This window comes from Pelecanus crispus, chromosome 5 (assembly GCF_030463565.1).
Source record: "Pelecanus crispus isolate bPelCri1 chromosome 5, bPelCri1.pri, whole genome shotgun sequence".
Classification (NCBI taxonomy): Eukaryota; Metazoa; Chordata; class Aves; order Pelecaniformes; family Pelecanidae; genus Pelecanus; species Pelecanus crispus.
Window position 1 is genome coordinate 42,543,126 of NC_134647.1, and position 17,372 is coordinate 42,560,497.

The 17,372-nt window shown below is 43.1% G+C and overlaps 1 protein-coding gene across 3 annotated transcripts in view; it reads right to left on the bottom strand.

Annotated features, from left to right (window-relative positions):
* Positions 1–603: 603 nt before the first annotated feature.
* Positions 604–17,372, bottom strand: part of AGAP1 (ArfGAP with GTPase domain, ankyrin repeat and PH domain 1) — a 402,330-nt gene continuing 385,561 nt past the window's right edge. For all 3 annotated transcript variants that reach the window (XM_075710335.1, XM_075710334.1, XM_075710333.1), the window contains 2 exons: positions 1,298–1,553; positions 604–807 (listed from right to left, as the gene is read on the bottom strand). In XM_075710335.1, the coding sequence (XP_075566450.1) occupies positions 604–807; positions 1,298–1,553 (460 nt within the window). The remainder of the gene's footprint in view (positions 808–1,297; positions 1,554–17,372) is intronic.

Below are 17,372 nucleotides of genomic sequence, written 5' to 3' on the forward strand. Positions count from 1 at the left end.
TCAACTATACAAGTGTAATGAAGCCAGTATTCTCCCCGGACAGATTAGCTACAACTGATTTGACACATACCATCATAGGAGCTTCAAACCTGACAAACTCTGTGCTTGCTTCTGATTTATGCCGTCAAGCTCTTCAGAGAAGAGAATGAAATCCAGGCGTCGCGTTTGGTAGAGGTGAAATGTACTGATGTGCTTAACTGTCAGTTACGGAAAGTCACCATTTCTCCTTCCTTCTCCTCTCACTCGCCTCTCCCTCCGCCCCTTCCCTCCACGCTCAGGGAGCCTGCGTGCTCCCCGGGGCGACTGCTCTCCCATGGTCCTGGTGCCACTCGCGGCATGTCCTGCTCAACCCACGTGCCCTCGCCTGCTTGTTTCCATCGTTTGAGAGCTGTCACTGAAACAACTGCTTTCTCTGCAGCCCCTTTTGCTCCTTCCCATCCCCTCGCACTCTCCAGATGTGCTGTTTCTGGATGGGACAGGGATGTACCAAAGGGAAAAGGGAAAAGGAGAGTTTACCAAACTCACAGAGCAGAGCTGTGATGGGGATGGAGGAATATGAGGCTGCGGATGTAATTCAGGTCAGTGAATGCATGAGTGAGCTCCTCAGATGATGGTGGGCATCCTTCCGCTGCTGTTGTTCCGGTTATTGTTCTTCCTGGACAAGTTTGGAGTGGCCATGAGGACGAAGCGCTCGTCGGGGCAGCCGTACTGCAGGAGAACGTCAATGCACTCCTGGCTGGAGGCCTGCCGGGCGTAGGCCAATGCTGTGTTTCCATGGGCATCGCGAGCCATCACATCGACACCATACTACAGAAAGAAGAGATGTGTTGTTGGAAGCTGTGGTGCCAACAGAGCGTTAAAATGGAGGGATCGGACTCGGGACAGAATGGTTTGAACGTAACTGAGGATGGGGAGAAGGAGCAGAGACCATGCAGGATACCAGCCTGACAACGTGAGCAGCACTGAGTCACATACATAAAGGTTTCTATGGGGAGAGGCTCATGTGTGGAACAAAATTTGCCACGGTCGTGTTTCAAACAAGTGTTAGGGAAATCTCTCCTTCCTCATTTCCTATGCTCTCCTTTACTTTCCATCAAGTAGCAGCAGACAGGCAGAAATACACTTTTTTTATCACATTGCTGTCTTTTGAGAGCATGCAATGAGGAACACCTAGACTTGGCACACCAGCAAAGGCTTTGTGGAACCTGCAGGAAGGAGGTTTGGGCGGTCCTGCCGAGGGACATGGTCAAGCGAAAGCCAACCCAGCCAGTCCCCTCCCCGGACACCAAGTACTTACCCAAATCAAGAGCTGCACTAACACCACGTTTCCTTTCCGGCACGCCAAGTGGAGGGCAGTGCGCCCATCACCGTCTCCGCAGGTCTCGTTCACCTCTTCCCGAGTACCGTGGGCAAGGAGCAGGATGACCGTCCGCAAGTCCTCCTCGGCTGTGGCCCTCAGGAGATGCTGGCCCAGAGAAAGCTCCAGGCACTGCAGTGGGGCAAGGAAGAGCTTCTGCTCATATTTCGCACGTATCCAGCGCTCTTTTTCTTCCCTAGAGAAGCCAAAGGAGACAGGTCACTCTAACCCAACTTCGCTGACTCTGTAAAATGATGCAAGTTCAACTTCAGCTACTGTTACGCTAGCAAACAGCAGTTAACCAACATGAAAATTATTCCCTCTTCAACTTTGTGTCAAGAAAGCCCTCACAGAAACAGCTCATCCAAACCTTATCTTTGCAGTGATATTTGTGTCACCCATCTCATCATGCCTGAGATCCCCCTTGGTGGATGCCATGCCTGCAGGGTCATAAGATCACAACAGCCAGGAGGTTTTAAAAAACCCTGGGCTGCCCTGAGGACTGCCAAGGAGTCAGTGCAAGAGCTCTCACTATCATGAAGACCAAAGACAAAACAGGCAGCCTGGTTCCACGTTAAGGTTGTGCTGCAAAATACATTACAGAAAATGCACCAAATTTCTGTATCTAAAACCAGAAGTAACCAAGCACGTGGGCTTGCATTTCAGTCAGAAGAGCAAGCCCTGAAAGACACAGCCTTGCTTGCAGGGGTGCCTTTTCCTTCTACAAGTCGAGTAATGTTTCCAATGCAAAAGGCATATGGATGGTTCCTCTGTTTGTTTTTCCAAAATGCAAACCACCAAAACAATACTTTGAAGTACCATTTCCTCCTGATAAATCAAAGAACTATCAAAAGCCTTCTGGATGCTATTAGGTTACAGGATAACAAGGACTACAAACAAGTCCCTCAACTCTCCATTAAAAAAATTACCATACAATTATATGATCTAAGAGATCTAGCCTTAGACAAAGTCCCATTTAGAGGTACCTCAGGTAATCTGTCCAGCCTGCGAAAACCATATACATCACCTAAGCCAGGCAACTTGTTACAGGTGACAGATTTTCTCCTCTGGAGTACAAAAGGCAAAGCTCTGTTTACGCCTTTCAGCCGTATTTACACTACTCTAAGTAATCTAGTGTCAGGTTAGCCCTAATCTGTTTTTAAATACTTATGTAAACAGATCCTTCCAACAGCAAATCTGGATTAGTTTTGCATCATTTCCTGGTACACGCGGAGTGACCTTGCTTTGACCTCCCTGGATGCTTTCAGGCACAGCTTCCCAAAGCATGCGCTTCTCTACCCCACCATAATTTACCTTACAAACAGGTCCAGGGCTTTTTTCAGAGCAAAAGTGCAAACAGAAAATTAACACAGAGTGCTTCATTTAAATCAAACCTTTGAATGACTCCTGCAAGCTAAAAGACACACACACACACAAAACATTTGGGGAGCTGCAAATTAACCTTTGATGGCAGGATCTGATAAACAGAGTATCATTTCAGGTATTCCAGATGGCGAGGAGGAAGAAAAGGACTTCTGTTACTACTGCATCCTTAACTCATGGGTTTTGTGTTTGTATTTTTTTAAGGTAAAAAATCCCAAACCAAAACCAGTGCAATGAGGAGGATAAAGTAACATACATGCAATTATTTACAGTGAAATGGGCATTCTAGCAACACTGCAAGACTTCTAGGTCCAGTAAGCATCTAGTGTACCTTCAAGAATGTTTAGTAAAGCCCTTTATGTTTTTTTAAATACATGTTTTTTAAATTTTTTAAATACATTTTTTAAATACAGTCTGCAAATGAATTCCCCTTCTCCCCCAGACCATCTTTTGAGTGATAGTAAATTTTGGCTCCTGTCAGAGAATCGGTCGCTGCAATCACCATGGCTTGAAGAGAAGTCCCTTTCTGTTTAGAAAGCAAACTGTTTTACAGAAGTCTCCCACTTCTAATCACAATTCACCTTAAACTGTAATAGGGAGCTATGGTATGTACCGAAACAGAGGCAGTAAGTGCCAAGTTCAGGTGGAGGCTTTCAGAGCTTTAGGCTGCTAGTTTACAAATTCATCAGCATGAATTTCACAATTTGCCGTGCATCGCATGGGAGCAGACAAAGGCAATCCCGCTGCTCTTGGAAGGCTGCAAGAGAGCAGGAGAGACACCAACAACCTGATTCTGCTCAGGTTTATCCTACTGTCTCAAAAGGCTGTGAAAAGAACAGAAAAACACATTTAAAATAAATCTAACTCTGAGGAAGGGGAACATGCTGTCACCTGTATTAGTGATGGAGAGGATGCAAATGGTCCTTCCTTAAAGCACTCTCCTGCAGCATGATCAAGTAACCCGCAAATGCTCTGCATTAACACTCACTGTATGCTCTGGACAGGATCCATCCCTTCACTGGAGGAAATCTGTTGCAGCAGCAACTAAGGAGACATCGGGTCCCTCAGGAGATGCTCACTGTCATGCCTGGGCAGGGCAGGACCCTGCAGCCAGCAGCAGGCTGTGCCACTGGGCTACGCTCACCTAAAAATTCAACCTTCGCACGTGGTTATTTTACTTCACTTCAGTTTCCCTCTTCAGAAAACATGCCTAATTTTTCTTGACCACGTAGGCCACCAAAAGACTCAATTCATTATGGCCGAATTCTACATTTGGAGTGACATTAAGGATTGTGGTGGGAAAACAGCAAACATTACAAACAAAAATAAAGGTGTTTTAAAAGCCTCAGACATTTGGGGGCAGCATGTCACTGACATCAGCTATCGAATGATCTTATTCAACTGTACAAATCGGGCACAAAAAAGATATGTTGTTTGGATTTTCTGGCAGAAAACGAAACTTTATCATAGAGGTAGGAGGAAAAGCATGCTGGCCTATGCCACATGGACGGCCAAAATGTGGAGGGACTGTTTCTGAATGAGTATCTAGAAAGCCAACATCCATGGACATCCTCCCTACATCTCTGGCACAAACTATTTCATTTTGAATGGGAAATCCTGGGAACTTTCCTGGAAGACAGCTTCAGCTCTGCCGCTCGCATTCATCTTAGAAATCCCGACAACAAGACATAAATACTGTAATTGTTTCTCTGATGCCCCAGTTTCACTTCTGGGATCCACAGCTTGTCTTGGTCAAGGTTTCATTTCCCCCAAGGAAGGCCAGTCCAAGAGCAGAGTTGTCAGCAGTAGATCACTTAACCTCATTGCAGTCCCCTGGAGGACCACTGTTCACATCCCCTGTTAGCTAATGAGCTAAAAAATGAATTATTGGAGCGGTCAGCAATAAGCAGGAAGAGGAGGCACAGTGTTTCATTTCAGCCAGCGCTGACATACCTTTAAATAAATCAGCTGAATAAGAGTATGAGGAAATGTGAGGAAGAGCAACTAATCAGGAGAAAGACACCGAACCAATCCCTAAAAATAAAGGAAATGTACATTGGCTAGTAAATACTTCCCTCATTTTCTTCCCTTATCTGTAATCCTGCTAACTTTCACTCTAAACGACACCCTCAACATCAGAGACTTTCAGTTGTAGCTGTCAAAGCCAAAACAAGATTCTTTTACTGAACTTTTAAAATCCAGTGGAGTCCTTTTCTCAGGACCAGATTAAAGCCTGGAGAGGCTGTGTGTGTGCTGGAGAGGCAATATCATCATGCGCTCAGATGGTCCCAATGATGCCTAATGCTGGAGAATGTGTGAGCTGCCTCTTCCTCATATGTAGTAAAATGACTTCTCTTTTCTTGATCATGCTAGCTGCTATTTTTTCAATGCATATGCACAAAGGAATTAATAGATTATAAACTCCTAGATAAACTTAGAGAAAGAAAAAATATAGTTCTAAGACCAGACTTTCTTTGAGCCTTTTATCTCTGTAGCTCCACATTCAAACCCAGACTGCTGATACAAACTTCAAACCTCACTGGTTATACCAGGGCCAAATACAGCACAGTAAGACTGCAAAATACTCTGCGGTACCAGGAGAGGTAAGGCCACTAAGCCTTGGCCAAAAAATACCACCAAGCTCTTTGCTCTTGCAGCAGTCTCCATCACTAGTAAACTCTAAGCACACACAGTGGTGTGAATAATGAAATCTCTGCCACGGCAGTGATACTGTACATAGGTAAAGGGTTATTAGAAACAGATGAAAATTTCAGTTCTCAGTTTATTTTGATCTAATTAGGTGCTTGCTTCTCAAGATAATGTCCAATTATTTAAATTACTCTGCCAGCCACATCACATCATTATTATCTGGAAACATAAATACTGGGCACTGTAAGGGGGGAGGGCTAACTAGGAAGCATGAGAGAATATAAAAAGCAGATTTGCTTAGAGCACAGCTTTGTTCCAGGAGCTACACTGCATTCTCCACTTGTGGGTTTGCACCAGAGACGCTCATTTAGGAGCCCACATCCTACACAGCTCAGCCCCGTAGAGTACATCATGTGGCTCTCCCACCTCAGTTAAACGTGTGTGGTTTTACACCTGACACATCCAAGCAGGAGCATCATACTGCTGGTATCAACCTTCCATCCTACTCCTCCTTGGTCCCGTTCACCTCTGCCTTCAACTTCATTTGTGCCTCACATATACTTGGTAGAGAGGCATGAAAGGCAAACATGAAAAGGATGTGCAGGGCGGAAATAAAAGCCGTGTTCAGATCGCGACTCAGAATTGATTGTGCAGGCAACAGCATGCAGATGGAGAGCCTGAGAACTTGCCATCAAAATTCAACAGCTCCAGCGCAAAAGCAGCCTTGTTCTTATCAAAGCAATAACAAGGATGACAAAAATGTTGCATCACTTGCTCGTTATCTAAAATTACTCACCGTTTGTTAAAAGGCTCGATGAAATTTTGAAAGGTTGCATTAAAAATGTAACAAACAGCAGGTATTTACCACGGCAGAGCATTAATTTCCCACCATCAGAAATACTGAGCAGGCTTGGTGCAGGCATTTTGAAGTGAAGTTTAATCCTCCACACCTCTGACAACACTAAAAAGCTCTTGAAATTTTTTATCTTTTCTTCTCACTTGCTAAAGAAAATAATTCTGTAACTGAGGCGGCCTCTAAATGTTCTCTCTAGTATTGCCATGCACGTGCTGTGCCTGTGTGTTGCCATTTCTGGTTGCTCACTGAAGTACAACCGTTTAATGCAGTAGTAACCTGGCCAGCTCAGCAAGAGCACTGCCAAATTTTCTCTCCTGTTGGCCAGCTGACAAGGTTAATGTGTCTCTTCCAAGAAAATGAAGTAAATCTAACCCCTGTACCTCCCAAAGTCCTGGAGAGTCCCAGAATGTGTCATTAGCTTCGTGGTCCGGCATGCAAGAAGCATGCCTCACCTAATGACCAGCACTGGGCAGCTGGTTGTGCTGGGGCTTGCCATTTAAACAAAACCCTTCACGATGACCCTGTGCACATCTGATAAGCTGCATCACTTCGGACAGAGCTAGCAATGCAACGCTGGGATGGGTAAAAGAGAAACATTGGGGTGGTGCAGGGAGGGGAGATGGGATTGAAACGTTGGGAAAGGTTCATGATGTTTTTAATTGCAACTAGCAAAGGGGGGAGAAGAAGAGAAGGCGAGAAGAAAGGGCTAGCAGCAAGGAATTTCCAAAGTGTCTTCCTGCCCCAAGCAAAGCAGGAACTGGGAGGAGAGGCATGGAAGAGGGGCTGGGAACAATATGCTGAGAAAACACAGGGGCTTCCTCTCTCTGCAGGAGAAGACCCCACTCTATTGCAAAGTAAGTGCTTAGCAGTTGACTGCTTCCTAGCATGCATGCCTTCTCTCCCTGGCTGCGTTGCTAAGGGGGAAGGCGCACAAGCCCACCGGGGATATATAGGTCCCCAGCAAACAAGAGGGCTCCAGACAGCAAACAAAGACCGATGGGTATTTATTCCTTAATTACGAAAAGCTTTTAAGAAACAGGCCACTGTAAATCCCGCCTGCCGAGGAAAAGGAGGCAAAGGACCAAGATTTATGTGCGCTGGGGCAAAGAGGAAATAAATATCTCTCTGGCTCCTGATCAATATTATGAGTGTTTTGCCAACCTACAGGGTGTTTTATGAGCTGTACAGACAGAAAGGGATCATTAATAATTAAATAAAGTCAACCTATTAAGCTTATTACTTCTTACAAGTTAAACATCCCCAACGGACGAAGAGCAACCCTATAGGAAAGCTGCAGATAAGCCAACCCACGTCTTGTCTTGGACTCTGGACCAGGGCTCTCCAGGCCTGCAGTGCAGTCACCCAGCTTAGAAATGATTTAATGATTGTCTCTGCCAGGGGAGTTACCTGGCTGAGGACTGTGGTCAAACCACTGTCAAACCTGCAGTTTTGTCTACCAGCGAGGAGAGACACAGAGAGACAATTCTGTGCTGTAAAAATATTCCAAATTCAAGTTACTTCTCCTACCATCAGACCTATCCAAGCAACCAAAACAAAACATTGCCCCAAAGGACACAAATAATGGTGGTTTCCTGTCAGAAGCATGCCCAAAGCCCCTCACACTGTCAGGGAGCTGTTTTCTGAAGCCCATGAGTCAGGGTCTTCTCCACCATTCACTCTACTACTACATTTTCCAGTTTTCCTTTTATAGCTGTGTGTTTAAGGGAAAAAAGCCTTACTGTGCATGACGGACAGAGATCGCTCATACGTGCAAAGCTGAATGTGCTTCTCGAATTAATCATGTCTTGCATGACACTTACCGGTATAATTGTAATTTGGATTCAGCAGAGCTTCTCCACTTTCTTTGCCCTCTCTTCTGACAGTAGCCCCCTACACAGGGCTCCAAAATAGCTGTTATTCCTGCACTTCTAGGCTAGCCTTCCAGTGATGCCACAAAGTAACTAGCAGCTCTCCCTTAGGTGTTAAGACACCTGCAGGATTTATTAGTGCACAACATTAATTACCAGCCTGGCTGCGACATCAAGGTTTACTGACTTCAGCCTTTTTAGATAAATATCCTGCAATTGTGGGCTCTGATATATCACACAAAATTGCAGCAAACTTATGTTTTCATTGCGCAACACTAATAATTTTTAAGGTATACTCAATAAAATATATCACATCTGAGGTTTACTCTGTATAAAGTTAAGCAAAAGCTATGTGACATACAATGGTAGGGAATACTGCAGATACTAAGAAAAGGCTTATTAAGTTGAGAATAAAGATCGTGTGACAACTGTAAGCCCTGCAAGCTGGTTAAGTCTTTTCTCAATACAAATCCAAGCTTTTTTTGTTCCATGCAACTATGTGAAATGAAAACAGTCCCTAGAGATTTAACAAAAAGCTTAAAGAATGCCACAAATTGTGCTTTTCCACTAACCCCAAAAGCCCCAGATATTTTTTAAACAGCACTGCCAGCAACATTTAAGAGGGAAGAAACCTAACAATGGTGAACTCTAAGGATATTAAATACTTAGCTTGGTGAAAACAATTAAAAAAGCATTGTGAACAGTGGAGGATGATGGGCTTCTGCTAAGATGTGCATGGAGAGACCTTATGAAAATCTGGAATACAACAGCCATGAATGAACGCTCCCTTCCACCCACTCTCTGCTGACCAACAGAAAAACTATGTTGTTCACGATCCGATTCCTTTTACCTAGATATTGATATACAAGCATATAAACATCCATGGAAAATTTAAACCGAAACGTATCACTATGCTGGCTACCAGAAAAAAAGGCGAATAAGTGAGTTATCACTGTGTAGTTCTAGATACATACATGGACTGCTTCCATTTCTTGGGTGTTCAACCTCAACACTTGGGCATACTACAAATACTACCTAAAAAAAGCCAAAAAGCTGCTCTAGAACAGTTGCATGAAAATGCTAAAATCAAGGAGTATATTTGCTCCTTGCTTGTTTGCAATAACATATATGTATATGTAGAAAATAGTAATTGCAAACATGTATCTAATGCATTTCATTATTCATGCGTAACCATAGTTAACCTGATGTCTTAAGTGTGTAAATCAAATGGCATTGTGCAAGTACCTAAACACAGACTGGAAATTTCAATTTACAATTTGATACACAGTCACTCAGTTTAGAAGATTCCATTAATTTGCAATTTGTTAACACCAATTTTCTCCTACAGGAAGGCTATACTTAATGCAATATTATTTTAAATATAGCCCCAAAAATAATTACCTTTTTTTCCCTTTTTTTTTAGGAAAAAATATGAAAATTCCATTTGAAATCAATTTTCACACAAAACGTGGAAGTAGTTTTGAACAGGTAACGGAACTAAAAATGAACTATTAGGAAATGTTTTGTGGAAATGAAGGTAGTCTGTTATCTTGGTTATTTATGTCTAAAAATCTGGCTATTTTCACTCCAAATCAGTCTTCTGCTTTCACATTCATATTAGAGGAAGCTCTTGCAAGGTATTCAAAGGCTGGGGGGGAACTGACATACAAATATTTCAATACATAAATCTCAATAATCTGTGCCAGGTGAGAGACGGAGCGAGGTAGCCAAGTGAGGTTCCCACAGACCCTGAGTAATGTGGCATGTAACAGGGACGTACATCAGCGCTGTGCTTTCCAGCAGCTCCTCCCGTGATGCGACTATCACAGCGCATTAAGGATACCATAACAGTCGCTGATGTGATCTGCTTTGGAACGTATCACTTCATAAACAGATGAGAGAAGAGAAATGGAGCTTTTCCTCTGCTCATAATGCTGTAAAGTGGAGAAGTAGCATAACTATGAGTGCACCAATGCCTTATAAATAATGAGAGCGGGGGAAAAAAACCCTCTGAGGTCTACCCAAAGGGCTGGCAAACTCGCAGCGTAGACATTAAAGAGATCTCAAATGAGAGCTTGCTTAGCACACAAAGGTGGCTTCAAGTGATCCAAAATAGGAAAAATACGTTGTGGGCTGCAGAAGGGGAATGCAATCTTTACCCAAGTTCAGGAACTGGAAGAGGACAGTGTCATTACAATACTTCACAAAGACCTTCAAAAATTTTCTTGACAAATTGATCCTTTCTTACCAATAACTCCTATAGTTTGGTTTACAAGGAACAACAGAAGCCCTTTCAGGGAGCTTTAATATTATCTTTATTCCAGCACAAGCAGTAAGATGATACTCTTCGGAGTATTTGGAAAAAAAACCCCCAACATTACACTGAATTTATATAAGACATAAAAGAGAAAATACAAGTAATAAACATTGTATTTGAGCACAGACTGTGGAAAAAACCACACTTGGAGCAGCAAGCAAATAAAAACAAATGCTTGCTCTGCGCAAGCCAGTAGTGGAAAGCATGCATGTTTGCAGCTGAAGGTTTAGAGGGCTGGGAAATACCTGGACCATCTCTGTGGGCAGCATTTCTGTGATCCACGTTCTTCAGATGTTACAGGGACCTCTACCCTGTCCAACTCTTCCCTAGTGACTTGGAGTTCTCCCCCCTGCTCCCCTCACCTTCCAGTGTCTCCTCACTGGCAATTCCAATATATCCCATACCCTCCTCTTCCTCTCTGACACATCTTTCCTTCTTCACCAGCATACCTTTGCCTGTCCCACTATGCCACCTCTAATGGTTACTTCTTCAGCTGCTTTGGCCACCTCTTCCATCTCACTGATGCTAAAGACTCTACAGAAATTGTTAATGTCATCAGACTCTTCCATTAGTCGCATTTTTTACTGACTATCTTTATTTACTAAAAATTATGCCGGTCTTGGCAAGTTAGATCTCCCGAGGTATTCTCTCTGTTCAGCAAGTGATGGGGCTTCCCTCTACCTCAGTTTTAGTGGGCTCCAGGTCTTTGATGCCGTTCTAAAACCACAAACAATGACTAGTTTAAAAAAGGCTTTGATAGGTCAGTTCACATTTCTGGAAAAGCAAAGGAGATGAAGAATTAACCTGAGTAACTAAGACTAAAAAAAAAATAAAAAGGACTTGAGAAATCCTCAGCAGTTAACATCCACAGAAATCCATGAGCTTTCCCCTGTACCTAAGAAATGAAACCTCAATGTTGGTTTTTTGTTTGTGTATTTTCAACAATGGGACATGCAACATTGGGGTTGCCCAAATGTGCCCCAAAAGGTGAGGTAAGAAATGGACTCAGCTTTCAAAAGACACTAGAGTGCTCAAGTACTGCTGAGGCATTTCTAATTGTGCACCTCTGCCTATTAATCACTTGCAAACCTTTAGGCTTTTATGATTTACAAGCCATACGGTTGGTGCTTAACAGTGGGAAACCCACATAAAACCTGACAGCAAAGAAAATCTGCATCGGAGACGCCTGCCAAAAGTGACAGCAAGTTCTACTTTGAGAGCACCTTTGGAGAGAGGTGTGCAGGGATTTAAAAGCTGTGTGCCAGAATTAAAGTCAGAATTAAAGCATTAAAGCCTCTTGCCCAAGCGCTCTCAGTGCATAAATGCCCTCTCTCTTTCAGCTGCTTCCCTGCAAATCCCTCTTCAGGACACATTTGGAAATTATTTAAAAAAAGATAAAATATCCCTAATCTGTTACCAATTAGAAGAAACATGTGAATATTATTTTCTAATTTGCGACTCAATCTTAAAAGCAAAGTCACTGAACAATTGCATCGGCTCCTGAATATTTCTGTTGTGCTCCTGAAAAACAATAAATAGTGGGTACGTCCTCTTCTGCCCGATATGCCCCAGGGCTGAATGTATCAATAAGTGCATCAAAGCCTTGAATGTGAACTGCCAAAAATTGTAATTTCTGGTTTGTGGCAGCTACAGTTCAAGGGCTGCCAAACTGATTAGTTACCTCCTAATGGTCTTTGTGCAACTTGGGGTTGTGGCAAGGAGGTAGGAAGGAAGAACAAGCCAAGGATGATAGAAGTCGAATAGTAAACACACGGTGCTCAAGTTGTCCACTACAGAAGCGACCAATTTCCAGCCAGCCGTTGGTGTACAAGCTCTAAGCCAGGATTTATAAGAGTGGTGATGTAGGCTTCTTTTTAAAACCCAGACGTGGTGCGACTTGAGTGACTAACTCCTGAAAATTGGTAATTTCCTTGTGGTTAGCAGGAGAAGGTCCACCAATGGGAAAGCAGAAGCTGCTAATAAATTTATAGTGCGTTATATGCCAATTAGACCCCTTCAGCCCTTCAAGAGGCAGCGCCACCAATCAGGTTATCATTCCACAACTGTACTCTTTAGAGCTGATCTCATCACAAATCAATCCTGCATTTAAAGTGCAATTCTCATTAGTATTACCCAGGAATGCACTTGTGAAACAATGCAAGCGGGTATTTTTCTTCTCCCCTCTAAGTGCCCTTCCCCAGTGCCTTGTGCACAGCTATTTACTTCTCGTACACAGTCACGTCTGAACTTCAAATGGTAAATAATCATTTTGAATACCACATTAATTCTGCATCGAACCAGATTTATTACACACATCGTACTTGGGAGTTTCACCGTCATTCACAAGCCAGCCGTGAATCTCTTGGTTAAATTACATCCTTGTATCTGACCATGCACCATGCAATATTCTATCACTACTGTGTCTCAGAGCAGATCCCTCAGCTTCCCACCCCATGACATCCACAAGTGCTAAGACACCCAATGCTGCTTATTTGGGCATTCAGAAAAAGGAAAAATACAGAAGCAGAGAGACATAAATAGTCTGTATGGTTTAGCATCTTTGGCACACGTACAGATTTACGTTAAACCTCTGGTCACAGCTTAAACCACATCTTGGTGCCTATAGTCTACGCAAGCAACACAGTGTTTTGGATGCTTTGCAAAGCAAGCTTGCCTTCATTTTCTGCTGAACAAGGCTAGAAACAGACTTTAGTTTCAGCTTTGTAGCCTGTGGCGGTACAAAGATGCCTCCTGGTCAGGAACACAAGACAACCCGAGTCAGTAGTAATGCATTTTCCTTTTCCTTCTCAAACTAGGTTCAGACCTTGGAGAAGCACACCCAGAAACCTGACTCAACCCTAGGTGGCCTCAGCATATTTCCATTCAAAATCACTTCAAATTTGTTCCGATTGTGCTAAACGCTTTGTGATTTGCTCTCGTCAGCTGCCACAGCATGAGCAGCAGACAAACGTCCTACGACTGTAGCTGTTTTGGCTGACTGCTATGAGATGTGATTGTGGGGGCTAAGGAAAAGGGTCACAGGATCTTCTGAGCTTGTGACAAGAACAACAAAACACCATAGTCTTTCATGGCGCTTTGTCCTTCTCCTCTGGGATGCCCAAGAGCTCTCATCAGGACATGGTGGCCAGTGCTGGAAGCTCACCACACTGCACCTCCTCGACAGATGTAACATCCATGTTACGTGAACGTAAGAACAGGAACTCTCCAAAGCAAGAAGTACCAAAGCAGCCTTCATTTCCCTGCTCCCTCTCATGTGCATCCAGGTAAGCTCATTGTTAGTCACGGTAGGACCAAATTTTACTTGCCAAACTACCCCTGCCCCCACTCATTTAACATTTTGTGGAGGCTCTTCACAAAAAAAAAACCTTAAGAAGAGCAGTGCGCAATGCCCCAGCCTTGGGCTGTCACCTGCATCTTATTTCTACTTAACCTCTTAAATAACATTGGAATTCACTTTGTCCCCTGATGGGCACCGTAATGAGAACCACCTGTCAATCACGGCTCCATTAGCCTGGACAGACTTTCGCTTCCTGAAACAATTTATTGGATTCCCAGAAGCGAATGGACCTTCCTCCTTTTGAGCCAGGTTTTTTGGGGGGAGCTATTCAGCAGGAGCGGGTCTCCCTTCTGTTCCTGCTGAGCAGTCATTGTTTCCCCCGTTTGCTCATGAAAACGGTTTCCTGAGTTGACCCACCTCTTCTTGTCCCGGGCAGGCCGACTGTTTGCCAAAAACTTCTTTTGACTGCTCAGTTCACCGGCGCTATACAAAACCCACCAGCTGTTTCCAGCCACTGGGGCAGGGGAAAAAGCCAATCATACTGTTAACCCCTTCTCAACAAAAACCCTCTGCAGAAGGAGGTCTGCTTGGGTTGGGTGGTTGGTTGCATGCAGACAGCTAGAGGGGCACGAGCCTGTCATCCTTGCAGAAGATCAGCCGGACTCCAAGGTAGCTCCTTCTTACTTAGGAAAGAAATATCAGTTCTCATTTAGCGTGAAAACTAAATATAATTTTGTTTTCCTCTTCCTTTCTCTTGGTTACACTCAAATTGCAGCTCAAAGAAAAATCTTACTAATAGAGGCTAAAACCACTTTCGTTGAAACATTATCTTTAAAGGAGTATTTTCATTTCCCTGAATGTGTGTAGTCCTTATGAGGTTCATTTGCAATGCGCCTATCTGTTTTGATGAGATAATAAAATGTATTTTATTTAAAAATATTTCCATTTCCCCCCAAAGGAATTTAAATGGTCAGTTAATCTTTCTGCTTCAGAACAACCCACTGAGTAAATAAAAGAGGGCTCAAGATTATATAAACCAGTATTTTTTTCATTCTAACACTGGTCTTGAAGACTAAAATACAACTGTACGTGAGCATCGGCTGTATACTCTTTTAGTATAAATCAGTTTAACTTTTAGCCTGGGAAAGAAAAAAATGGAAACAAGATGATAGTTATCTCTAGCCTTCTGTGATTCTCAAGTCAATAGTAAATGGGGGGACTCGTTAGTGCCATAGTGATCCAATCAGGGTGAAATTATGCAGTCATGTAAGAAATAATATCTATTAGGCTAATTTAATCAACGAATACTTTACAGATGAATTAGAATGCAGAATCCAATTATTTCAAACATTTGGACTGTCAGCTGCTGTGTTTTTGAAGCGGTGGAAGGGGAGAAAAGGAAGGTTTAAGGATCCTTTTAAGACGAAGGTGGCTAGGCTTTATTTATAGCAGGAGAGCTTATAACAGCAGAAAACTGACAACTACAATCAGCACCTTCCGTGGCTCAGAGGGCTCGTGCCCAGGCGGCTCTAATCTAACCCCTCTCCGCAGCTCCTGGGGCACCCTCCTCTGGGATATTGGTATGGACAGCTTGATTTGCTGTTTCCAGTGGCTGATAATTACTGTCTCAAGTCTTGGTAATTTCCCCTTGCCAGTCACGCTTTTAAAAGAAGGCTTTCACTCTAATTACAATAGGTCTTTTTTATTTTGAAGAGAAGATGTGGCCCTGGATCGGTGCAAAATACCCTGACATGGCAGAACCCCATTGGTTGCATGTAGTATTTATTCCCCTTGAAAAGAAAGAGCTTGGTTTACAATGCCAAGCAAAGGGAAATGGTGTACATGTAATTGCTACTAGGAAGGGAAATTGGTTTAAAATGCACCTTGGCTCAAATAGGAGAGGGACAGAAGAACTGAGGGCTGCGAGTACGCACAAATCATATCCTTGATCCAGCATGACTCAATATCTACTTTGCTGATGCTTTGCCAAATCACAAGAGGATCATAATGCTCACCGGAAGACCACCATTCCTCCACCAAGGAGGCTTTTGGATTGGGTCCTTGCCACAGAATAAAGGCACAATAAATCCCACATCCATGGCCTCTCCATGGAGAATTTTCTCCTGAATCCACTGGAATTGGCATTTCATAGAGAAATGCAGCAGCCACCCTCTGGCTGAGAAGTGTTTGTGAGAAGTCTCATCACCTTTCACAGTTCAAGGTGGGCTCGAGTCCCCCAGCACTTCTCAAGAACTAGTGAAACATCTTACACACACACCTGTAGCAGCCAGTCTCATCACATGGGGCCTGCCCATTGCATTTACTATTAGAGCAGTTATTTCAAGAACTGAAGATGGCAAATGAGTATGTTTTGCTCAAGTCTACAGGATAAAAATGACTTTTAGCCCTCTCTCATCATTAATAGACAAGCTACTCCTGAAAGCTATTACTAGTTTGTACAAAAGAAAACAAGGCTACAACAAAGCAATGAAGTCTTTAACTATCTCCTGGACTATCTTCCACAAAGAGCTGAATGAGCTTCATACTGCAGCTTAAGCTAAAAAAAAAAAACAAACCAAAACCTCATGCCATTCTGTTGGCTTATATATTTCTTTTGAATATTTGGGCAATATTATGAAGAACACAGAAAACCTTCTGCCTGTTGCAGAATGTAGATGCCCCATTGCTCTGTAAGGTCTGTGCTGCAATTCCCAACATACCTGTGATCCAAACATTTTTCTGCCCTGTCATCTGGAGCGGTTAATGGACTCTCTCATTGACTGGCTCTTGCTTATTTAAACATTTAATGCTCTTCTGATGCCCAAATTATGCCTGTTTCATGTGATGGATTAGCCCAGAATACAGCAGTGACAATTTTCTGCAATCTGTGGAATATCAAATTTTGATTACTTCAGGAGGAAAAAGTAAAGTTGTAAGTAAACTGTTGTGATTGATAAGGAGCAGACGAATACTTAATGTGGTGGTTCATTGGAAGCCTTGATGAATGCCTGGCAGGACTATGATGAGTCTCCATAGAAGACATGCAATAGCTCTGGGAAGATTTAAGATATTTATTGCTCAAATAAAACAAAACCAAGTGAGATGAGTAGGTGAAGTAGCACAGGGTGATTGCAATCTGCTGATCAAGACCAAGTGCAATTCTAATTTTTGCAGAGCAGAAACAAACTAATTTTCCAGCTTGCCTATAGAGCACTGATGGTTATTTTAGGAATTTCAGATGCTGCCTTTCTTCAACGAGGAACTGAGGATCATTCCAGATTCAGGTCTTCATAGCAGATTATTTCCTAGTTAACACTGGCAGTTGTTCTACTTTAGGGTGGTAAATTATTTAGCAGTACCTTTTTAAGACAAAGATATAAGATCCCCATGGGCCCCACTCCTTCCAGCAGCAGCATTTCCAGCTATGAAACTATCAACTTCAAGCTGAGAAAGGTTTTCCAAAAAGGAGAATTCCTAGCATGGCTATCTGGCTGCTACCTGCTGAAGTTTGTACGCACTGATGTCTAGTAGAAGTACTAACTTTTGCTCCTAAGCAAGGTGTGGAGCTTCTCTGAAGAGACAGGCTGCTTTCTTATCAATTACAAATCTCTCTTATTCAGGACTTCGATGGCAATAACATGTCA